The sequence below is a fragment of the Enhydra lutris genome, unplaced genomic scaffold (genome assembly GCF_002288905.1).
Source record: "Enhydra lutris kenyoni isolate GAN:26980312 unplaced genomic scaffold, ASM228890v2 scaffoldscaffold46, whole genome shotgun sequence".
NCBI lineage: Eukaryota > Metazoa > Chordata > Mammalia > Carnivora > Mustelidae > Enhydra > Enhydra lutris.
This window is the reverse complement of record NW_019154130.1, coordinates 11,438,264-11,463,283: the sequence shown is the minus strand read 5'-3', so window position 1 is coordinate 11,463,283 and position 25,020 is coordinate 11,438,264. Positions and strand designations below refer to the sequence as shown.

The 25,020-nt window shown below is 35.3% G+C and overlaps 1 protein-coding gene across 1 annotated transcript in view; it reads left to right on the top strand.

The window, feature by feature from the left end:
* LOC111156534 (mediator complex subunit 13 like) overlaps positions 1 to 25,020 on the top strand; it is a 324,386-nt gene that overhangs the window by 133,964 nt on the left and 165,402 nt on the right. Inside the window, exon 3 of the mRNA XM_022517492.1 lies at positions 14,249 to 14,333. Coding sequence (XP_022373200.1) covers positions 14,249 to 14,333 — 85 coding nt within the window. The remainder of the gene's footprint in view (positions 1 to 14,248; positions 14,334 to 25,020) is intronic.

The window sequence follows — 25,020 nt, the reverse complement described above, 5'->3', positions numbered from 1 at the left end:
AAGTTAATTATTTAGAAAATAAATAAGCAAAAAAAAAAAAGTTAATTATTTGGAAAATATGCATTTTTCCCCCCTAGGAAAAACCTATGCTTAATTGGTAGGTAAATTCTAAGGCTAACTTGTAAAAAGGTGATTTTTACCTATAATGCTTAATTCTAGTGTTAATCTGGGTTTTATGATGAGAAAGAGTAGCTTGGCTAGCAGTTGATTCTATGAATATTTGAAATTTTCACAATCTATCTTGGAAGGCTTTCCCACATTCTAGTGCACTACATTAGAATTCTGCAGTTTGAGAGCTGGAAAGAACAGAGAAAGTAGAGAAGAACTATGGAAGCAGCAGCAGAGCCAGGAAATTGTTAGCAGAGTGACCCAGGCTTTCTGGGCTTCTGGTTCTCTTTACTTCTTTTTCTGAGTGGTTTGCAAGTTCTGTCTTCTTTACAAATTCATCGTATTTGTTTATGTTTTCAAATGACACCTCTGTAGAATTGCATTATTTACAATGGATAAAAATTGCAGCAACACTTACTAACATGTAGAGATTTTGGAAAGGGCCAGAGACTGGTTGGGATTCTTCCATAGGAGGTAATACTCCTAGGACCCCAGGGAGAAAACCACTGCTGGGTGTGGTATTGAACCTTCCCAGCCCTTCCCCACCCCAGATAGTTCCTTATCCAAAATTACTAGGTCACTTCACCCTCTAGTCAAAATGCAATTCTGGCCAAGTTTAGAAAGAAAATAGGATTAGACTCATTCACACCACTGTGTAAATAACTGATTTTCATTTCCCAAAGAACATTCAGATTTCATAATTGAATCATTACTTTAAAGCAATCTTGTAGTGTTGAACCACCTACATAAAGTGAAAATGTTGGCCATGTTGGAGTATTTAGGTCATTTATGAACTTTTTGCTTATGAGTTGGAAACTGCTTAGCTTGTTAAAAGTTTTGGATAAAGACAGCTTTTTCCTGGATATGTTTCAATTTAAAGTTTTGAGAAGCTTTTATTGCTTTTCAATAGGTTGTTTTTGAATTAAAAAAGCATAAATTAATTTTGAAGACTTGAGGGGAGAATTGTACATTCTGGCTTTTAAGATTCTTCTAAGAACCAGGTTAATATAATGGAAATTCGTATGTAAACCAAGTCGTTTGTTAATGCAAAATGTTCTCATTACTAAGAATTCAATTAAGTTGAATTTTTTTAATAAAAAAATTTTTGTAGTGACATGTTTGATAATGATGATTAATTTTATATCTCCCGGACAGAAGACAGGGAACAGTCATAGAAGTGATTTGATTAGTTTTGGGGGAGTCATGACAAAGGAGACTTGGACACTTACAGAATAGAAATACTATAGATGTTATCCTCTGTAATAACTAATTTTATTCCAGATGATAAAAATTTTAGACTTGTGTGATTCTAAATGCACATCAGAGCTCAGTGACCCACTTACACACACATTAAAGATAGGCTACAGATTTCCTACTTTCTAAGCTGGTGTGGTACCACAGATCAGAAAACTCTCAAATCCAGCAGCTAAAAATTGCTCAAGCATTTTGCTGTTTTACAGAAATTCATTCGAGCTATGTAACTTTTTTTTTTTAAAGCTATTTTAGTTCTCAAAGTTTTATGAACCACACTTAACTTTTCCTCTTCGCTTATTTTTGTTTTTTTAGTTACAGATTTTCACAAATGCTGTTTTGTTAGTTTTCTAGCACATTCTTAATTGTAAAATAGAGTAGTGTTATAGAAAGCTTAAGAAAGAGACTAATTATACAGGACCTACTAACCTGGAGAAAATATTTTCCAGTAATTTGGTTTAACTGTAATCTTTCAATTCCTGGTTAATATATATTTCTTCTGTTAACCACCTAATTCCCCATAAACAATAACCCAGCAATCTATATGCATAAACCCACAAAAGACTGTAGTTGTGTGGGAATGTGGAGAAGTGATTTACTTTTGAAAATTGACTTTACATGTTTCACTATAATGCGGCTTAGGACTTTTTTCCCTTTAAATTAAAGGCTTTTTATATCTATAATTCAAACCTTTGCCAGGTATAGTGATTGATGAGCTGGGGATGTAAAAAGATACAAAATTATTATTCTGCTTTCCTGTTTTTAATAAAGAATACATTTGTTGGTTTCTTTTTTTTTTTTTTTTAACTGTTTTACTTAAAAGAGAAAGCAGACTTTTTGTTTTGTCCTAGCGCTTTATGTAAAGGGAAACAAATTATTTTGTAGTAAAACTATGTAATGGAAAAAGTCAAGAGAACAAATTATTTTGTAGTAGAGCTGGGATGATGGAAAAAGAGGAGAGAGTAACACTGCTGTTGAATTCTGTAGTTTTATGGTGAAAGGAATGGAAGGAAGGTAGGTTGATAATAATTACAGTTAAGATGACAAAAAAAAAATTCTGTATTTTTTGCCTCCAAAGAATTGGATATGTAGAATGAGATTGCTTGGTAATGGTCTGTTCTTATTTGCCATAGACCGTCTAGCTTAAATACAGACCGAAGTACCCATCAGGTCTCAAGGATATGGCACGGAGCCTGGTCTAGAAAAACCTTTGTGTATGAAGTATTCATAGTAGTCATCTCCCCTCCACCCCCCTTCTTCTTTCTCTCTCTTTTTGGGCAGATGTTATTTTTGCTACATTTGCTATTTTAACCTGTCAGTTAAAAAATAATTACTATGTCAGTATGGCTGGCGGCTCATATAGGAAAAATATGCTGTCTCTTAATCAAAGGTGATTACAGTTTTTTCCTGTCTGTAAATGTGCTTGTTGTGTAACGAGAATGCATTAGTCTCAGCCTGATGTACGAAATGAAAGGCAGCAAGAAGCAGCACCATTGTTATCACTCCAGGCGTGTCTAATGAATCGTGTTTCCATGTTCTCTCGGTCACGCCAAAGAGTGCCCTCAGCCAGGGCTAAGCCTCCTGTAAAATGCTCTTTAAGATTATTGTAGCAGGAGCAGAAATGCTGGGTGAGTGGGGGTTGGGAGAGAAAGCCAACCAGACAGCTGCATTTCAAACAGTTACAGCTGCAAGGATTACTCACTGTAATAGCAGTGACAGACAACTGTTTGAGCTTTAGTGTAAAAGGCAATTTGGGGACTTGCCCTGTCAGAATGTTAGTAGCAATCTGTGTGTGTGTGTGTGTGTCTGTGTCTGTGTGCGTCTGTGTAAGTTTATAAAATGTTTATTTTGTAGCATTAATGATTTAAACTAAATGTCCTAACTGAACTGCGTATCTGGATTTCTTTCTCAAAATTTAATTCTGTCTTGTGGTGGTTCCTGTTCTACGAATGTTGATCTTTCTTGTAATTTCTGAGCATGTAGCTTTTTTTTTTTTTTAAAGCATGTAGCTGTTCAATAAATAATAGCCTTATTTTAAAAGAATCTATTGCAAACACAAAGTGGTACAGAAAAAAGTAGTTAATCCATCAACCAAAGATAACTTAATTTTGATGGCTCTTCTTCAGACCTTTGTTTATGTATATTATACAGCAAAATTAAGAGCATATTGATAGCTTTAGAGGGTAAAAAGTAATAGTTATTTTTAAGTCTCTGGAAGAAGTAGCAAATGGGGGCAAGTTTGGTTCTTAGAAGTCAGTAACAGCTATTGTGCAAGATTTTTTTTCCCCACTGTGTAGCTATTAAAGAAACATTGCAGCCTGACTGTTTTTTTGTGGCAATTGTCTTTTGAAGGTCGTGTTCAATTTATCTAGAAATTTAGTTTTATGGTCTCCTTCAATTTAAAGTTTAGTAGCTTTACATGGAGTCCTGTGATCCATTGAAATGCTAACTTGGGTCATGTCTCAACTGCTACAATGCTGTGTAGAAACCGTCATTAAAATTCTGGTTATCCTGCAACTGGCAGAGAACTCATGCTGTTAGAGATTCCTTAGTAAAACATTATACTATTAAAATTGTGAATCACAGATGGTAGCTACACTTGTGGTGAACATAGCATAACATAGAGAAATTGAATCACTATGCTGTACACTTGAGACTAATGTAATATTGTGTGTCCGCTATACCTAAATTTAAAAAAAAATTAGAATTTTGAATCACAACTTCTGTCCTATGACTATTAACAATATTAGTAATTATTTAAAGTTACAAATAGGTCAAAACAAATGGGGTATTTTGATCTATATCTTCTATTCTAATTCTTATTTGATTGATTAACTGACATTGGGAAAGTTAAAATCTATTTTCAGTATAGATTTGTTAAGTGATACCAAATAGTCTACACCCACAAGTAATTCAAGGAAATCAGAGCGCTAAGTAGATTGAATTTGATATAAGTAATAAGTCCATTTAGTTATTAATGACTTTAAATATAGATTTTACAAGGCAATCAATGGCAGCATTACTGTGATCAATCGTGTTGTATGTAATTGGATTTTTTATGGGTATAATGCTATTTTCAGAATTAATGTAGCATTATGCTGCTTTGTTACTCAGTTTTTTTCGTGTCAATTTTAAGAAAGTAGATATTTCAAAATTCTCTATCTTTAAAGCATTTCATTTGATGCAGCCCATAAAATTAAATTGATAGATGTTTCATTATGCTATCTGCTTAGCGCAATTGTTAGATAGGGGATTTAACAATTTAAAGCTGTTAAAAAAATAAAGCAGTTAAAAAAACTAGTATGCTTTATAAATTGCAGGTAAAGGTAGAAAACAAAGGCAGTAGGCAAATTATAAATCCTGCATTCAGAGCTGTGCTATCTTTAGCAATTTGTCACTGAAATCTACCTGAGAAGTAATCTCCTTGTTTCATTTTCCTTGCTTTAATCTGTTTGTATTTCTGGAGTTTGGAGCAAAATTTGATTTTCAGTAATTTTAATGGCTGAATAAGGAGTGCCATCCCAGAGAGTGCCCCTCCCCCCTCCAATATTTGCAGTGGCCAATGTGGTTACTGAACCCAATGTTCTGGATAATAGGTTTCATTAGTTTTGATGCCTGAGGTAAAAAAGCAGTAGGTGGGAGTAAGAAGTGTTTTTGATGTCTAGACGTTCATTTCAGCTGTTGCAGCAATATGATACATTAAAAGGAAATATGTATCATAGCTCAGAGGAAATATATATTCTTTGAAAGTAATTCTACTTTTAAACTGTGTAAGGCAGGGTGACCTAAATCTTGAATTTCTTCAAGATTTAACAATTTTTATGCTCCTCCCTACCCGATTCCATTCTCCCTCCTCCCACTTTTACCCCTTCAAGTAAAGTATGTCAGTTTCATTGGTTGAATTGGAAGGGATATCTTTCCAAGATCTCTGCTGGGAAACACAAAAATCATTGAAGTATATGCTGCTTTGATATTTTGCCATATTGACTTTTTTCCTGAACCTTTTATATGGTTTTTCTTTCAGAGAAGCTTATTAATTCTGCAAGGAGCCATGTTTCTCAAAGTTGAAAGAAGTTATATTACAATTTGTGAGGATTTTGAAAAATTATTTGGGCACTAAGAAGTAATTACTACTACCTGAATTTTCCTTTATAAAACACTGTCTCCTGCTCAAAGAAAAACATTTATATAGTACTTTGGCAGTTTAAATATTTGATTATGAGGATTGCTATATTAAAAAATGTTGAATAACAGCAATTTAAACAAATTCTGATTATAGCTTTTACAACTTAAATGTGATAACTTAGTGCCAAAATAGTTTTTCTTTGAAAATAGGCAGCTGTGCCACTACTTAGTTCTGTTTTTCTGTTTTAGCTTGGCTATAATAGACCACATAACAACAGGAGAATGTTTTAATTCAGGAATTCTTTGTTTTGGTTGAATCTTGCCACTCATTTATTATAGAACACGTTTTAGGTCTTTTGGTGCTTTCTTTTCTGAGACTAACAAACTTGTAGAAAAATTCTTCCATTACATTTAAGTAGATTTATAGTCATTTGTAGAGATGGTCTTATTGCTACTTTATATTCTTAAAGAATTAATAAGTATTTAAATGTAACCTGGAAAGATCAAAAGAATTAGAAAGGCTTTTTAAAATTTTAAAGATAAGAGACAGTTCACCCTGGGGAGATTGTAGGTTTCATAAAGATGTGGTCCAGCACCTGCAGGCTTTCTTATAAATTTCTTGGTGGTTGCTTTTCTTCTCAGTCCACCTTGGAAGGGAGATAGAGAATTAAGTACTGAATGCATCTCCCTTCATTTACAGAAACTTAATTTAGACTACTAGTACCTGGTCCATGTCTCTCCTTCATACCCCCCCCCCATACTGTCTGAAGAATCTAAATATCAAGCAAATGGAATGTTAGTTTAAATTTCACTTTGGGAGGAAGGTATCTCAGAAAAAAAGTAGTTTAAAACTAAAATATGATTTTCTATTGGAATTGTATAGATTACAGAAGCCACTTCAGTTTTGTTTTACCTTTGAAAAAATTACTTGCAGCTATTTAGAAAACATTAACTTAAGGTGCAAATTGTGGATCCAAAGGGAAAGTTGACTTCAGTGTTGAAGATTGCCTTTGTAGCTAGCTTTAAGAATAAGAGGTAGATGGGATGGGTTAACGTAACACTAACCCTGTGGAGAAGTATGGTATAGTGCGAGGAGCATGGTTGTTAGTGTCAGAAAACTTGGACTTGAATCTCATCCTTGTCACTAATCCTCTTAACTGGATATAAGGAGATTTTAGATTGAAACTAAATCCAATGAAGTTTGAAAGGTATGTGCAAATATAATATTAGGTCAACTCAAAACACATGTTTATGGATATCTGATATATTCTAGTCAATGCAGCTATGAAAATAAATTGCTTCCCCTTGTGGAGTTTAATTAATGGTATAGTTTGTATATTTAGTATTTATAAAAAGTAGATACAAAATACATTTGATCCTGTTAGCTTCTGAATATAGCTATATATGACTCTAGATTCTTGGATTTATTAGTTGTGTGACCTTGGGCGAGTTTAAGATCTGTAAGCCTTAGTTTTCTTATTTATAAGTTGGAGATTAGAATAAACTGTATTGGTCAGAATTCTTAGTTGCAGACTAAGAAAAGGAGTTGATTAAAAGAATATTGAGTGTTCACTGAACTATTTGTCCATCTTAGAATCAGTGCTGTAGAACTGGTTTGAAGAGAATACTAGTGCTGTCACCACTGAGCACTAGATGCTGCAGTACCTCTGCTACTTTAGCACCAGAAACTTGATCTTACGGTTTCAATTTCCAGTGGTGACAGAAATATCTATGTCTACTCTTTTCTGTCACTAGATCCAGAGTCAAAGGTGTGGTGCAGGAGCATCTAGTGGACTTTAGCATATATGTCCTTGTCCATATTGCTGGAGAGGATGGAAGAGAGCATTTGTTTTCAGCTCCTGCTAGGGGTGACCGTATTTGACACCCAGCAGAACGTATGAAATAGGCAATTCCCAGTGATCGGAAGAAGTCAAATACTGAGTGGCTAAATGCCATATGTCCTTCACTCTGTATCATGGCACTGTGGTGAAAACGTTCTCCCCACTCCCCCATTTGTGGGTAGTGCTCCATTCAAAGCTTAGTACATAGAAGAAAGCCTCAGAAATCTAGGCTTTCTAGCCTAGAAATCCTAGGCTTTCTTCCTAGGTAGAAAATCAACCTTGATTGTAAGTTATTTTATCTTACTCTTATTTTAAAATAAAAGACTTAAATTTTTTTTATTTTAAAAAAATGTTTGATAGTTGTACTGCAAAGGATTTAAAGTTGTTGTTGCCTTACAGTGGTTTTCAAAATCTATATTAGTTTTTTGAGAGCATTCCTAATTTCTAGCCTGGTGCTTGAGGCATAACATAGCCAAGAACTGTGGCCAGTGTATGTTGGCCAAATATTTATTAGATTCCAAAAATGCTGTTCTAGATTTAACTTATGTTAGTGTTTTAGAGATTCATTGAAAATCCACTGCTCTTTTATTTCTGGAAATTTTGTACATGAAGTAGATAATAAAGCTTGGTCTTTTGTTCCTTTCCACAAGTATGCTTGGTGTTTAAAAACAGTAAGTTAAAAGAGTAGCAAACTAATGCATTATCCTTAAAATGCATGGCCTAATTGATATTATTTAGTAGAGGGGTTATCCTTGATTACAGTTGTTGACTTCCAATAAATTATTGACTGCTCTTGAATCTTTAATATGCAAGATGAAATTTAGGTGTTCATTTGAAATCCAAATACTGTGCCCTTGTAAATTACCTCTGCTGACTTACATTTTGAATTTTACTGGTTAGCTTATAGGATAATTTATAATTTTCTGTTGTTTCTTAAGCCTTCATATACTTAAACAAGAGCTTATTGTAGTCAGATTTGTTTTACTTTGTGTTACTCTTTCTTCCCAGTGTTCTATTTAATTGGTGCCTAAACTTTATATAAATTTACATAATATAAAGGAAAATATGAGAATTGCCATATAAAAAGTATATTAATAAGGGTATTTTTCAAACTTTCAGTATTTAAGAATTTTTTTAGAAATGTTTTAGAGAAATTTTTGTTCTCTTTGTATTATTTGCAGTACTTAATATGAAGTACTTAATGCTATTTATAGTATACTGTATTTTTTCTTAAGATTTTATTTATTTATTCGACAGAGAGATAGCCAGATCAGGAACCTAAGCAGGAGGAATGAGAGAGGGAGAAGCATACTCCCCACGAGCAGAGAGCCCGATGTGGGGGCTCGATCCCAGGATCCTGGGACTATGACCAGAGCCACAGGCAGATGCTTAATGACTGAGCCACCCAGGACCCCCAGTGTAGTATATTGTATTGTAAGGGTGGACCACTCTAGTCTGTAGTCTCTTGTGGGTGAAACTTTTTTTGTGTGTGTTTTGTTTTTTTTGCTTTTAATAATTTGTGAATGAAGCTTAACCAAATAAATCATATTGTTTGGATAAAAACAATCATGTTCAGGATATGTAGATTTAGAGTAGGAGTTCTTCTGATTCATATCCTGTTCTCATTTTCAACACTAAAAATATTAAAAAAAATCAGTAAGTATGTTCATAATGGCATAGGTTCAGAAGCCGTGTCTAATAGTAAAATGAGTTTATGTAGAGCAGTAAAAGATTGTAAGTTTTACGGTTTTTAGTCTATAAGTTTTACCAAATATACATGGTTATGTATAACCATTTTGATTTTTGAGAGAATCAAGACGTAGAACAGTTCCATGATTCCCCAAATTTCCCATGTCCCTTTGTTACCAACCACTCCCATTCCAGGGACGGGAATGGGAATGGGAATCCATTAAACATTCACTTTACCTTAAATTTGCCTTTGTGAGAATGCCATATGAATGAATCATAAAGCATGTGGCTTTTTGAGTATGATGGCTTTTTTCACTTAGCATGACATTCATCCATGTTTTGAGTAAATCAGTTCTTTTAACTTCTTTCTCCCTTCCTCTGTCTCTCTCTTTTTCTTTCCTTCTTTCTTTCTTTCTTTCCCTCCCTCCCTCCCTCTCTTTCCTTCCTTCCATCCTTCCTTCCTTCCTTCCATCCTTCCTTCCTTCCTACCCCTCTTACCCTCCCTCCTTTCCTTTTTCTCTCTCTCTCTCTCTCCCTCCCATTCTTTCTTTTTCTTTGCCTTTCTCTTTCCCTTTCATTTCCTTTCTTTGATTTATTTATTTGAGAGAGAGAAAGAACTCATGGGCATGTGAGCCAGGATAGAGACAGAGGGAGAGGGAGAGAGAATCTTCAAGCCCACTCCCTGCCCAGCACAGAGCCCTATGCAGGGCTGATCCCAGGACGCTAACATCATGACTTGAGCTGAAATCAAAAGCTGTATACTTAAGTGTGGAGCTACCCAGGAGCCTTTTATTTCTGACTAGTATCCCAGTGTATGGATTGTCTACTGTTTGTTCTTTCCCCAGTTGGGGGACTTTTTGGGTGGTTTCCAGTTACTGGCATTTTTGGAAAAACAACAACAGACCAGCTATAAATATTTGCTATAGTTTTTCATGTGGACATAAGTTCTTAATTCTACTTGAATACACACACACACACACACACACACACAGGATGGATATTTCTGGGCTGCATAGCAAGTATATGTTTAACTTCAGAAAAAATTGCCAAAGTCAGCTGTTCAAAAGTGGCTGTACTATTTTTGCATTCCTGTCAGCAGTACATGACCATTACAATTACTCTGTGCTCACTAGCACTTAGTATTTTCAGTTTTTCTTTTAAGCCACTCTGGTGGATGATACTGTGATTTTAATTTGCATCTCCTTAATGACTGGTGATGTTTTGAGCATCTCTTCATGTTTTTATTTGCCATTTATGAGTCTTCTTTGGTGAAGTGTTTGTTTGCATCTGTTGTCCACTATCTAAAATGGTTTTTTCCCCCTTGGTGTTGTTTTGAGATTTTTTAAAGAAGAGTATCATATTGTAAATACAAGTTCTTGTCAGATGTATGATTTGTAACTGCTTTATCTCTCATCTTTGGCTTGTCTTTTGCATAGCTGAACATAACTTTTCCATGTTTTTCTGAAGAGCAGAGTTCTTCATTTTGATGAAACCCTATTGAAAATTTTTCATTATAGATCATGCTTTAGGTGTTATATCTGAAAATTTTTTGCTGATCTAAGCTTATATAAATAAAGTTTCTCTTACGTTTTTTGAAATTTCATAGTTTTAGGTTTAGCATTTTGGGGTTGCATTTTTCTATATGGCGTGACCTATGGGTTGAAGCTCTTTTTTTAAATTTTTTTTGCATAGAGATATTCATTTATTTCAGCATTTGTTGTAAAGACTGTTCTTTCTCCACGGAATTACCTTTATATCTTTTTTGGAAGTCTATTGACCATATGTTTGTGGGTCTGTTTGTGGACTCTTTATTCTATTCTGTTGATGTGTAGATCTATCCTATTTCTAGTACCACACTCTCTTGTCAATGCTGGTTCTGTAGTAAATCTGGAAATCAGATGGTGTAAGTCTCCTAGCTATATTTTCCTTTTACCACATTACTTTGGGTATTCTAGTTCCTTTGCTTTGTCATATAAATGCAATTTTTCTCTTTCTATAGAAAATCCTGCAGATATTCTTGGTGGTAATTGAGTTGATGTTATAGATTCATTTTAGAAGAATTGACATCTTGGCAATAATAACTTTTTCTGTCTGTGACCAATATATACTTCTGCATTTATTTATGTCTCTTTGATTTCATTTATCATTATCACAGTTTATCACTTAAAAAACTTTAGATCTTAAAAGATCTAAATTTTAAGTTTTGTATCCAAGAACTTCATGGGTTTTGGCGCTACTATAAATGAAAATCTCAAAAAATGCAATTTCTTATTCATTATAGTTTATAGGAATATGATTTCTTTTTGTTTCTGTTGATTCTAGTATTCTGTGTTTAGATCTACTGATTTTTAGATTTTTTTCTGTTGATTCTGTAGGATTTTCTAATAGTCATGTCATTTGTGAACAAAGATGTTTTTATTTCTTCTTTTCCAATTAGTACGCCTGGTACTTTTTTTTTCCCCTTGCGTTACTGTATTGGCTGACATCTCCATTGAATTGGAATAGGAGTGGTGAGAGCAGACATCCTTGCCTTGTTCTTGATATTAGGGGGAAAATAGTCTTTTAACATTAAATATGGTGTTACTTGTAGTGGTTTTTTTATTGTTCTTTAAAGAATTTTTTTGAAGGAACAAAAGAAGTTCTACAGTCTCTTTTAAAATTGTTGAAATCATGATAAAATTATAATGGTATCTAAAAATTGTAGTTGGCATTGCTCAAACTTGTTTTAGTATTCCACATTGCATGATTGGACAGCTGTAACACTTAAACATTTCAGATAGAGTATTTCAGGACCATTAGAGGAAAAAATAGAGAGTTATGGCTGTTTGAGGATTTGACATATTTCCCTAAGGTCAGAGTAGCACCAACATTAAAAAAATATATCACGAGGAAGCAATTAGACTTGAATATGAAGTATTCTGTAAGATACGTAACTGGTTTTGTCAATATGTTAATGACATGTTCAAAAAAAAAGATGAGCTGTTGCAGATTAAGCAGACTTAAGAGATGTGACATGAGAGTCCACTGACAGACCTTGTTTGGATTCTGATTTGGTGTATACCAAAGGACGTACTTTAAAGTATATCAAAGCAAACAAAAAGAAAGAAAAAAACAGGGTGGTTGAAGCAGATGACACAGTGTTGATAATTTGGTTTAGAAATTTATTGGTGCTGTTATTTTAAAGTGTGTTTGAAGATTTTAATTAATTTTTTTAATTAAAAGAAAACATGCAGAATAGGTGTCACCAACTTGGAAAAAAAATCTTGGAAAGAAGAGTGGTACTCTTCACAAATGCTGTATCACCAGCACTCTTTATGACACAAAAGACTGTTATGTAGAAAAACTCTGAACTAGTGACTGAGTCACAGAGTGGTTCAGAAGAGTCACACACTGAATGCTGACGAATTTTTAGGAATTTTTAACCTTTCTCTGGGGGGCTTATGTTATCTGTTTCATGTATATACGATAATGATACTTGAAAAACATGTCAGTAGGGCACCTGGATGGCTCAGTCAGTTAAGCCTCCCACTGCTGGCTTTGGCTCAGGTCATAATTTCAGGATTGAGCCCTGTGCTCAGCAGGAGATCTGCTTCTCTGCTTCTCTCTCCCTCTCTCTCTGTCCCTACCCCTGGGTTCCTTTCTCTCCCTCTAAAATAAATAAATCTAAAAAAAAAAAAAAAGTCAAAAAATATAAAAGCTCTTTAAATAATTGCAAATTAAAAATTGTTAAGTGATAAGAGCCATGTTACAGTTTAATTGGCAGCTTACTTCTACAGAACCCTTCGCCTTCAGTGATGTATAAAAAATTGTGCTTCTTAAAATTGATGGTGTCTTGCCGTCAGTGAGACACATTAGGAAGGAAAAGCAAATTAATATGGGGTGTTCATTTTCTTGAAATGTTAGCTCTCTTTCTTACCCAGGAAAAGCTCTTCCTAGAAGATAAATGTGTGAGAACACAGATTCATGACACTGCCAGTGGATTGTAGAAAACTTCGGTTGTTTTGTCTTCAACAGAGGCAGTCTGTTGCTAGCAGCAATGTTTGTTTTATTTGCTGTACTTTATTTTCATTTCTTTAGTGATAAATAATAAAATGTTTCTGACAGAGGTTGCTTTGGGAAAATTTGGTAAATCATGGTTAGCCACATAGGCAGGAAAATAAAGAACCTATCTGACATACCAAGAACAAAATTATCCAGTTTTATCATTATAAAAAAAGTCCTATAGATAAAACCCCTGAATGTAAATACACTTTTTCTGATTCTATGTTATTGGAGAATATGGAGATGCATTTTGAGATGTCTTTTGGTATGGTAAAAGCATTACATATGCATCATGGATTTAACATGGGTTTTAATTCTCTGTCAGAATTTTTTCTGGTGAGTGCTTTTGTCAAGATAAGTAAAAGGGAGAGAAAATTTTCTTCTGCAAATGTCGTGTCCATCCTTCCAATTTTTTGCTATCTTGAACTGAACTAATTTAAAAGGAAATTAGCTGTCTTCTCTAGGGTGTTTTACATCCTTTTATATATGAAAAGAATGTTAGGAATGCATAGGGTATTGTTAGTCTGTTGGATTCTCTTGGTGTTAGAGTTACATGTAGCTCAGTGTTATGTTATATTTCCAAGGCAAATATGGTATTTCCCAAAATGTCAATCATTAATGAAATTACGAGATTAGGAAATAAATTTGATTTTCTATTAAGATTTGGTTTCTTGGCATATCCCCTAAAATCATGTTGTTAAAATCCTATTGAGATACTGCCTTTAGAACATTGAAGGAAATTTGAATAACTAACATCTTTGAACATTTTCTCCTTTTGGTTTTTCCTCTAAAAATACAGATGCTAACCTTAGCATTAGTTTGTGACATTTTGTTATCTTTAAATAGAATTTTAATAAAATTTGTCTTTGTGGCACTGTTAGGTAGAAAGATTAATTTGAGAATTTCAAATGAATTCAAATTTTGAAGAATCGAGTTAGAGAGACTTTTACCAGAGAGGGGTTTTACGATGCTTATATTCTGAAGACTTCAAAATTGAAACGTGTGATTTCCTTCTGTACATAGGTATTTTATGACGTTGGGCAAGTATTTAACTTCCTTTCTCAGTTTCAGCGCAAGATAATTCATTTCAGTGAATGCATTAACCTTGCTTTAGAAAAATGTTTTGAAAGTTAATTTTTATTTGGACACCTTTCTTACTGGTTCAGTTTTTTGTTTTGTTTTGCTTTTTTCAGTTGTGGAAGAAGGACTCTGGGAAAATGGCCTTTCCTATGAATGTCGGACACTGCTCTTCAAAGCAATCCACAATCTGTTAGAAAGGTAAGAGAAGGAACAGCATCACGGTTGTCTTGAGACACTCAAGTGTAGTGCTGGGAATTCCCAGGTTTTCCTGTAATTCTCAATCCACAATCAGTTAGAAAGGTAAGAGAAGGAACAGCATCACGGTTGTCTTGAGACACTCAAGTGTAGTGCTGGGTATTCCCAGGTTTTCCTGTAATTCTCAGAATGCTTTCACATACAATTTTATGCAGATAAAATTATATAAATCTCCTTCCTTTTATATTGATACAATTTTAACCTTAGGAAAGTTCTAGGAATAGCACAAGGAACTTCATATATCCTTTACGATTCACCAGTTAGTTTTTCTTTTACCTGGTTTGCTTTTTAGTTTGTGTGATTGCTTGCCCTTTTACTCCTAACATGTGTATTTTAAATTTATTTCCTGAGCCATTCAAGAGTCATTTGCACACTTGAGATTGTTCTTTCTTTAACTCCTAAGTGTTTAGGTATACATTTCCTAAGGACAAGTGTATCCAGTCATGTAAGCACTGTGTAATTATGAGAATTAGGAAATCTAACATTGATAAAATGCTGTTATCTAATCTGTAGTTCAGCTCAGAGGTCATCAGTGTCCCAGCTATGCCCTTGATATCTTAAACCCCTTTCCAGTAGGATCCAATCCATGATCATATATTTTAGTTTTCATGTCTCTTTAAATCTAGAAGTGTTCCTTAGCCTTTTTTTTTTCTTTCTTGACATTGACATTTTGAATGAGTTCAGGCCTTATGGTTTATATAATGTCCCTCAATTTTAGATAGTCTCCTCATGACTAGATTTAGGTTATGCATTTTATAGTAATACTATAAATACATAGAAGTAATGTGTCTTTCTCAGTATATCAAACCAGGAGGCCTATATTTTCTGTGTCAATGTTATTAACATTGTTGATCACTTGTTTGAGGTGGTGTTCTGTCAGATTTCTTCACTGTAAATTAATAAGTACTTGTTAACTGTGACCTTTGTTTTCTGTCCTTGTAATTATTAAGTAATTTGTGGCCAGATACAATGAGATTGTGTAATTATCCTGTTACCACATTTTGACTTGTGTTTTATCTTCTTTTGTATAAATTAGGAGAGTTATGGCTGTGTTATATTAATTTTTAAATGTCACCATTCTTTCTACTTCCATTGTTTGACATTCTTTTTATAGGGAAGAGCTTTTCGTTTTCTTGTACGTATGCATGTATGTATGTTTTTAATCTCCCCTAATCTTTTTAGTTATATAAATTTGGAGAAATGAATTTCTTATTCATTAGATTATATAATTCATTACTACCATTATTTATTTTGATGCGTAAATTCTTCCAGGTTTGACCAGGGGAAGCCCCATCATGATGGCTTTAATGGCCTTTTGACCTGTCATCATTGTTCTGGTGCTTCTTTACTTTATGGCCTAACAGTATATTCCTGGCTCGGATAGTGTTTTAAGGGGAAAAACAGATGAGAAGGAACGGGTTAATTAAGAACTTCTTTTTTTTTTTTTTTTTTTTTTTAAAGATTTTATTTATTTATTTGACAGAGATCACAAGTAGGCAGAGGCAGGCAGAGAGAGAGAGGAAGGGAAGCAGGCTCCCGGCTGAGCAGAAAGCCCGATGCGGGGCTCGATCCCAGGACCCCAGGATCATGACCTGAGCCGAAGGCAGAGGCTTTAACCCACTGAGCCACTCAGGTGCCCCTAATTAAGAACTTCTATGGGAAAAACTTTTTCATTTCTCTTTCTGAGTCTTTATTTGGTACTTTCAGGTGATCAAAGCTGAAATGACATTCTGGTACTATTCAGTTCCTTAACCAAGCTGTTAGTTATGGTGATGTCACTACAGTGTCAATGCTTAGGGGACCTCAGATGGTGATAAGTTGTCATCATTTAAGTCACTCAGAATGACCTTTCCCACCAAATATATCTTTTTCATTTTGAGCTTCAGTTCCCATCTCTGTGCTTTGGATTGGACCTGGAGGCCATCCATTTGTTACTAAGGCAGTGCATTTTAGAAGCATTGATTTTTGAGAGTTGAGTATTCTTAAATATTTCAAATATTTGATAATTCTTTCTCCTTTCTCCTACTGCAGAACAAAAGTACACACAAAGTCCCTTCAGGAAAATGTGGAAACTTGACTGTTTCTATAATCTGATGCCATAACAAAGGTCTTATTATATGTATAATAACTAACGTACCTTTAAACACAGTCTTTTTTTTTTTTTTAAGATTTTATTTATTTATTTGACAGAAAGACAGCGAGAGAGGGAACACAAGCAGGGGGAGCAGCAGAGGGAAAGGGAGAAGCAGGCTCTCTGCTGAGCAGGGAACCCCATGTGGGGCTCAATGCCAGGATCCTGGGATCATGACCTGAGCCAAAGGCAGACAGACGCTTCATTGACTGAGCCACCCAGGCACCCCAAACACAGTCTTTTTCATGAAGATTTGTAATGTATGTGGAATAAAACACATATTTTAAAAAATAGCTCACTGTGTTTTTTAATATCATTTTTTCCATAAAAAATATTAACTTGTAATTGAACTAGTTCTTTTCAGTTTTTTTGTGTTTTAAATGGGAGAAAATTAGAAGAACAGAAAAGCTGGGAGAGAAGAAAAATGGAGATAATTCATTTATTCTATGCCCATGAATTCCAAATTTGTGATAAAAATTGAACTTGAGGGGTGCTCAGTTGATTAAGCATCTGTCTTCAGCTCAGGTGTCCTGGGAACAAGCCTCATGTCAGGCTCCCTACTCAGTGGGAATCTGTTTCTCCCCCTTCTCAAGCACACGCGTCCATGTTCTCTCTCAAATAAAGAAAGGAAGGAAGGAAGGAAGGAAGGAAATCAATCTTTAAAAAAACTCCTGAAGTTAAATTCGATAGGAAAGTTAATTGTGACATATGCAGTATGTCATGCAGTAAAGCTTCAGATAGCTAAAGAACTTTGGGTTAGACCTTGGTTTGGTTTCACAGTCTGTTGGACTGTGAAACTTGGACAGTTACCCTAACCTCACTAAGCCTTAGTAAACACTTTTAAATTAAGTGAAGGATATTGTGCAACTTGAGTTTTTGTTAGATGATGTATGTGATATGTGCTATATAATACTTGATCTATTGTTACTGTTCGAGAATTGTTAATTCCTTTCCCCATAAATTTATTATTTTGCATACTTTGATTTGAATCCTCTTACAAGACTTTACTTTGAAATAGTATTTCTTTTAGAAAATAATAATCAAGCTATTTAGCTCCCTTACTACAATTAAAAAGGACAAGTTGAGATTTTTTTGGAAAAATTGTAATAATTCCTTTGCCTTTCAAAATAATGTTCTCTTTTCACCAAACTTTAAGTAGCTGTGTTGTATGAGTGAAAATTAGCCTGCTTATGAGGCAGGGAATCCTTTTAAATGGTGGTTTTTAGCTCTCTTGATTCATTATCACCAGAATCTGGTTTGGCTAACCCATGCTTCTTGCCCTTTTTGTCCCTAGCTTAGACCATTTGCCGTAAACTTACTAAATTTGTTTACAGCCTAAATTTATTGAAATACAGTTTCCTATTTTATTTCTGGCTTGGCAATTTTCTATCATGCCTTGCCCTTTCTATTCAGAAAGATTGACTGGGTTTCGCATTGAGGGTGTTTTGAGTTTCTAGCATGAGAGCCAGAATTAAGGTTATTGAAGCACATCATCAAGGAATGTATTACCTGCAGGGTGTTTGTGCTTCCCAAACTATTTTTTTCCTAGTTTGCATATTAACAAAGCTTATACTAGTGGTTTATCATTTCTGCTTTTTGTATTTTTAAGATATGGATTTGTTTAATTAAAAAGCAATTCCATTAACTACCTTGAGAGGCTCTTACTTACCGCTAAGTAGGAGTCCTAGAAATTGATCTTTTTTCCAAAAGGCAGCAGTGGCTAGTGGGCACAGGAGGGTGAGTTACTGCTGTGGTTTATTCAAAATAACTTCACTATAGAAATTAAGATAACATTGTAAACGTCACACAGAATAATTTCATTTTTATTGCTATTGATTGGTGCTGAGGTAATACTGTATTGATATGTGTAGAATATTTTAAATTCTAAGGCAATAGGGCTTTGAACATTTTATTTTTCATTTACTTATTCCTCCTATAGCTCTGCAGCATTTGCATACACTGCACTGTATATGCCAGTGTCATCTGTTCATTAAGAAAACCAAAAACCTCACTGTTGGTTACTCAAGAGCATTGTCCTTCAAGGTGTCAGGTAGAAGCTAACGTATCTGGCCTGTAATACAGGGGCACACATGGCTACACGTCCATTTCTTCATTGCCTTCAGAGATGGAAGATGTTTTACGTCTCTGCTCTGCCAGCTTAATTAATTTATGACTTGGGCAAGTGACTTAAGCTTGCAGAGTCCTTGTTCTTTACCTTTAAAATGGTGAAGGATTGTTTTGCTCAGCATAGTACCTTTCTCATTTTAAGAGCTCATAAATGGCTATTAATATTAGAAAATTTGAGGTGGTGTTCTGTCAGATTTCTTCACTGTTAATATTAGAAAATAGAAATATCAGTAATACTATTTTCAGAATTTGGACACTAAATTAAGTCAGTTAGCCTGTTGGGCGCCTGGGTGGCTCAGTGGGTTAAGCCGCTGCCTTCGGCTCAGGTCGTGATCTCAGGGTCCTGGGATCGAGTCCTGCATCGGGCTCTCTGCTCAGCGAGAAGCCTGCTTCCTCCTCTCTCTCTCTCTCTGCCTGCCTCTCCGTCTACTTGTGATCTCTGTCTGTCAAATAAATAAATAAAATCTTTAAAAAAAAAAAAAAAAGTCAGTTAGCCTGTTTACCCAGATAATTCTGGAATCCTTTTCTATAATATCCTTTTTTATGTGGTCATCCATCCTTTCCTTGAAAACTTCTGGTTGTGTGAGCACAGCTTTCTAAAGGAGTTCTTTTCATTTTCAGAGAAATGACAGAACATTCCATTAGTTAGTTGGATGTTACAGAGTTCATTGTTTGAAAGTCTCTTATGCTGAGCAGTAGTCTGTTTCCTGTAATTGTTTAAAAAAAAATCTTAATCCTATTCTTTGGTGCTCATATATAATTCGTCTAATCCTACTTCCATGTGATGGCCTGTTCAATATCTTGGTACCCTTGAGTTTCTTGTTTCTTTGGTTTATGGTTCTTATAATATTGGATAACCCCACGCCCCCACCCTCCTGATATCTCTCTAGTTAGTCCCATTCTCTTCATTTTGACTGCCACTGGCCTACTGTCGTTAAGTGTTTGATGACGTTTTTCAGTGGCCTCCTCTATAGTCAGGTTAGGCTCAGTTATGCTACAGTAACAGAAGACCTGAAAGATCTTACTATCTTGCAACAATTGAAGTTTTTTTCTTGTTCATGCTGCTTGCCCACTGTGAGTCATTTACTGGTAGCATTCCTTATATCCTCTTGCCTCCAGGCAGGAATCATGTTGATGGGGCAGCCCTCTCAGAGACTGACTGGGCTCTTGACTGAGAGCAAAGAGTAATGACAGGATGCATAATGGCTCATTGAAGCCTCTGTTTAGGAGTGGTGTATGCTGTTTCTGCTCACATTTCATTGGCTGAGAAATTTGCCACCAAGCTTAAAGTTAAATGGCTGAGGAAGTATTGTTTCTGTACCTGTAGGAGGTACCCAAGTTACATGGCCACAACTTGATGTTACTCCCCCCCAGGAAGGGATAGAGCATATTTGAAAATACAATACAATCTACCATACCTCTTGACTGCGGCCTTCTCCCTTCTCATACTCTATCCTCCAAATTGGTGTTGGTTATATTACTAAAGAACAGATATATTTTGAAAACACAGTTACGCATGTATTTATACACATTTTTTAAAACTTTGAACCTTATTGGCTTCTTTTGGTATAGTCTTGTGATTTTTTTTTTTTAAGTCAGAATTTCAGTATCTGAGACTGTTTGGGTCTTTTAAGTTTTATAGTTTTAGATGATGCAGTCATGCATATTTTTTCTCTTTTGAGGTAGTAAGTGTGCTTATTTTCTTAAGGACTGATTATCCCTTTTTGGCAAAATACCTGGAATGATAAAATACCATTAATTTTGTTGTAACCTACGTAGACTGCCGATTTTCCCATCATTTTCTGATAATGTCCGAGTTCAGATTGTTTTCATCAGTCTTTACAATTTAGTGAGATTTTGTTATGTATTGACAGTGAACTTCTCAAAGGTTACACTTCATGTTTCAAGTTTAGGCTGCCTCACAGTTCTCACTAGTGGAAAAAGAGCTAGGATGTGAAGAGATTATGGAAAACTAAAACCTTCGATCTTTTCCACTAGTTTCTTCACTTGGCATTTTAACACAGAGAGAGAGAGAGAGAGACAGTGAGAGAGGGAACCACAAGCAGGAGGAGTGGGAGAGGGAAAAGCAGGCTTCCTGCTAAATAGGAAGCCTGATGCGGGGCTTGATCTCAGAACCCTGGGATCATGACCTGAGCCGAAGGCAGATGCTTAACGACTGAGCCACCCAGGCTCCCCTTCATTTGGCATTTTTAATATTGCAGGTTTAATGGCTATTACTCCTATGTTACTGTAATTGGTTTAGTTTTCATAGTATACTGTATCCTTCTCACCTAACCGTAACTCAGTGAAATAAATCATTGGGTTGGAGAGCTGTAAGAAAAAGCCAGGAAATGTGTGCAGTTCATATCACTCAGAGTTTTAGCTCTGCCTCAGCAATTTGTATCACATGTGGGATTTATGAAAATCTTGCATTCATATAGCTTTGTAGAAATGCTTTAAAGTGTCTAGCATAATGCTGCCAAATTAAATGTGGTTAATTGTCTTAAGTTTTTAGAATAAAACACATAAATTGATTTTGATGGAAAGGTATTTTTTTTTTCTCTCAAGTGCAAATCACTGCTTTGCACACAACGGAAGATTACATACATGGGTCTTTGGAAGCTGTTATGCTCTATCCTGTCCATACTTACTTAGGGAGACTTTAATCTGTGAGTATTGGACATTTGCAAAACATAGCAGCCCTTTAGAGTAGTCCACTGGTGCTGCTTTCCTAATGGATCGCCAGCATAGTCACCCCATGGTAGTTTATAACACAGCTGTAGAATTGCCTTTGGCCCAGAGCTTCTTGGTTTGCCAAGAGTTGGTGTTTAGAGGGAAGATATTTATTTGGAAAAGTACAGTAAAAATAACATGGAGGAAGTTGGAATTATAATTATGATAGCAGTAAGCATTATATTTGTATATTACAAGCTTTCAATGTCCTATGGTATTGTGATTTAATAGAGGTGATCATCAGAGGGCAAATGAGCACTGTCCTTGGATGTGCTTGTTCAAAAATTTAAAAATAATGAATATATTCACAAGAGCATGGTGGTGGGATCAGGCCTAGTTGAAGAAATGGTGATAGAATTTTGCAGCATTGAGAGTCCTTGGGTATAATGTGATAACAGCAGGAAGTGAGGAATCAACAAATTCCCATTTTATTGAGTTGTGGTAGTGTTCACTTCTCTAAAGGAAGTAGGAAAATGAGTTTTTAGAGCTAAGGAGCACATTCTTTTAAAGGAAGAATCACTATAAACACTACACAGGTGGGTAAAGCGTGTATCTACTTGTAAATGTCTAGAGAGAAACCTGTTCACCCTAAGACTAACTGATTTATCTATTTAATATTTTTAGGACAGAGAAAGGATTAAGACTTTTTAAAAAAAAAAAATGTGTGTCTGGACAATGGGATTGATTCAAACAAAAAGTTTGAAATTAGAGGAGAGGTTCTTTGGAACAGCATTAGAATGGATGTTTTCTGGTGAGGCTAGGCCTACAAAAATGCCTAACCTTATAGAGATTTTGGAAAGGATGGAAATGATAGGGTTTACTTGGCCAGAGGAGACAGCATCCACTAGGGCACAGTAGGACCCAAATAATGAAGCTGGAAGGGATCAGTTGAGAAAAGGTTTCTTCAGCTTTTTAGATTATAGGACTTTCTTTTATTTGGTTGGGAATTGGGAGCAATTTCTAGGAAGGAGATTAGTTTTTAGGAAAGAGACTTTTTTGCGTTTGTATTTGTATAGATTGGAGTGGTAAGGTAGAGGCTTTGATGCTGATGAGGAACTTCTGTTATGAAATTATATGAAATTGAATCTATCTGAGCAGCTCCATAACTAGATAATAAGACTAAAATGTACTTTGATTCAGGGTGTGGTAGAGCAACACTGTCCTTGGACTTTTTAATCTTTGAAAACTGTCACACCTGCATAATTTGAAAACTGTCACACCTGCACAGAAGATCCAGAGCCAGTAATGGCTCCCTTCTAAACCTCCTAATGGTCCCATCTGGGAAATAATGTGCTGAGCTAGGCTGTGGCTGCTGCTCTGGCACTTGTAATCTTACACCAGGTCTGCCATGGTTTTGGGATTAGAGGTCAGGGTTTGCCAATTTGGAGGCAAGGTCTTGTAGTTAATTATTTAGAGTCCTATGACTCATAACCTAGAAACATGGTGTGCATGTATACACATACAAATGCACACATGCACATACAAACACACAACCTGATTTCATTTTCATTTTTCAGAAGCTGTTTTATTCTTGAAACAGTGATTTTTGGGAGGTAGTAGAGGGCTGGGAATTATTTTCTAAAGAGAAATACTTTCCTGGAATTATTGCTTAAAGAACATTTTATAAATCTGGAATCACATTATGACCTTGCAAGATACTATTATGCTACTTTACTGAATTATGTCATATCTTGATAGTAAGGTAATTTTGGCAATCTCAGTAATGACTAGGGTTACTGGAATAACTAGGTTTAACTTTCATTCTTGGTGCTATTTATGATGTTGATTTGAAGCAATTTTTGGTAGATGAAGTGTCTGATAGGTTATATTTGTCAAGTTAAATATAAATTTTGTCCCTTAAAAAATAAAGGTTTATAGAATATAAAAAGGTGAAATTATATTTCTGATGTTACTCAGTTTTTATGCTTTAGAGTTCTCTCTCTTACTTTTTAAAAATATTTTATTTATTTATTTGACCGAGACACAGTGAGAAGAGGGAACACAGGCAGGGGAAGTGGGAGAGGGAGAATCTGGCTTCCTGCCAAGCAGGGAGCCTGATGTGGGGCTCTATCCCAGGATCATGACCTGAGTTGACGGCAGACGTTTAATGACTGAGCCACCCAGGCACCTCTAGAATTATCTCTCTTAAAATGATTTAATTCTGTTCTTCAAGTATAATTGAAGTATATGGACAGTTGTGCTGGCATTCCTATCTATTTTTTAAGCATCTATGTAATTCCCTACATGTTGAATATCTACTATGATTTTAGTGTGGAGTGAGAACTCATGTGCTGTAAAAAAAAAAGTGAAATATGTAGATTTTATTTTTCCTCCCAACATTATTCACTAGCTGGGAACATATACACACAACAAAATTCAAGTAATAGTATAAGGCTGCTGGTGATGAATGGTTGTAGACATGAAGAATAACATTATTATGTTGTGAATAGAAAAACACTCCTTAATGCACAGCATTCATTTCTCAGATATTTATTGAGCAGCTACTAGTATAGAGGAGAACATATAGTATATTACATAACAGGCATTTAAATATTTGTTGAATACTGCCAGCAAATAAGGTAGGTACTGTGCCTGCCCCCAGATTTCTCATAGCTTCTTGGGGAAAAAAGAGCCATAGAAATGAATCATTATAACTCAGTGATAAAAAACACTTTTATCTTGGCGATAAAAGTGCTGATTTGTAGATGTTAGAGTGCTGTGCTGGCTGATCTGGGACAAGAAAGATGAACAGAATTAAATTAGAGGAGGACAGGATAGAGTGGGCTGAAAGAGGGATCCAGGCCAAAACAGGGTTACTAGTGATCAGTGGTATTTTATATGCAAGTTCTCACTCCAGAATCTGCCTCAGAGCGTTCACCAGCCCTGTGGAATTACATGCAGTGTTTTGCTCTTCCATGCATTTTTCAGGAGAAAGAGTCTATAATAACTTTTTAAAAATTATTATTGTTAAGATTTTATTTATTTATTAGAGAGAGAGCAAGCATGCATGCATGTGCACAAACGGGGAGAGGCAGGCAGAGGGAGAGGGAGAAGCAGGCTGGATGCATGGCTCCATTCCAGGACCCTGGGATCATGACCCGATCTGAAGGCAGCCACTTAAGTGACTGAGCCACCAAAGTGCCCCATTTAAAAAATAAAAAATAAAAAATAAAAAATAAAATATATATATAAAGGTTTTATTTATTTGAGAGAGAGAGAGAGAGAGGAATCTATAGTAACTTTCATTAGATTTACTTATACTGTAGAATCATAACCACATAATGATTGAGAACCAAGGGCTTAGTCTTTCAGTATAAGTCTGCTCTTGAGCCAACCTATATAGTCCCAGGCATCAGGTGGTAGAAGTGTCTTCCTCAGCAAAGACACACTCCTCCTCTCTTATTTCATCCCATGACCTAAGTACAAAACACCAGATGGAAATTCTTTCTTTCTGTATTAGTCTTGGAGTATCCATGTGTCTCTCTGTTTCTCTCTCTCTCTCTGCGTGTTTGTGTGTGTGTGTGTGCATGAGAGAGAGAGAGAGAGAGAGAGAAATTGAGTGAACTTTGTTTTTTGCATCAGGTATAGTTGAAACTCGGGAGATTGAAGAGTGTAAAAATTGATAGTGATAGTTGCTGA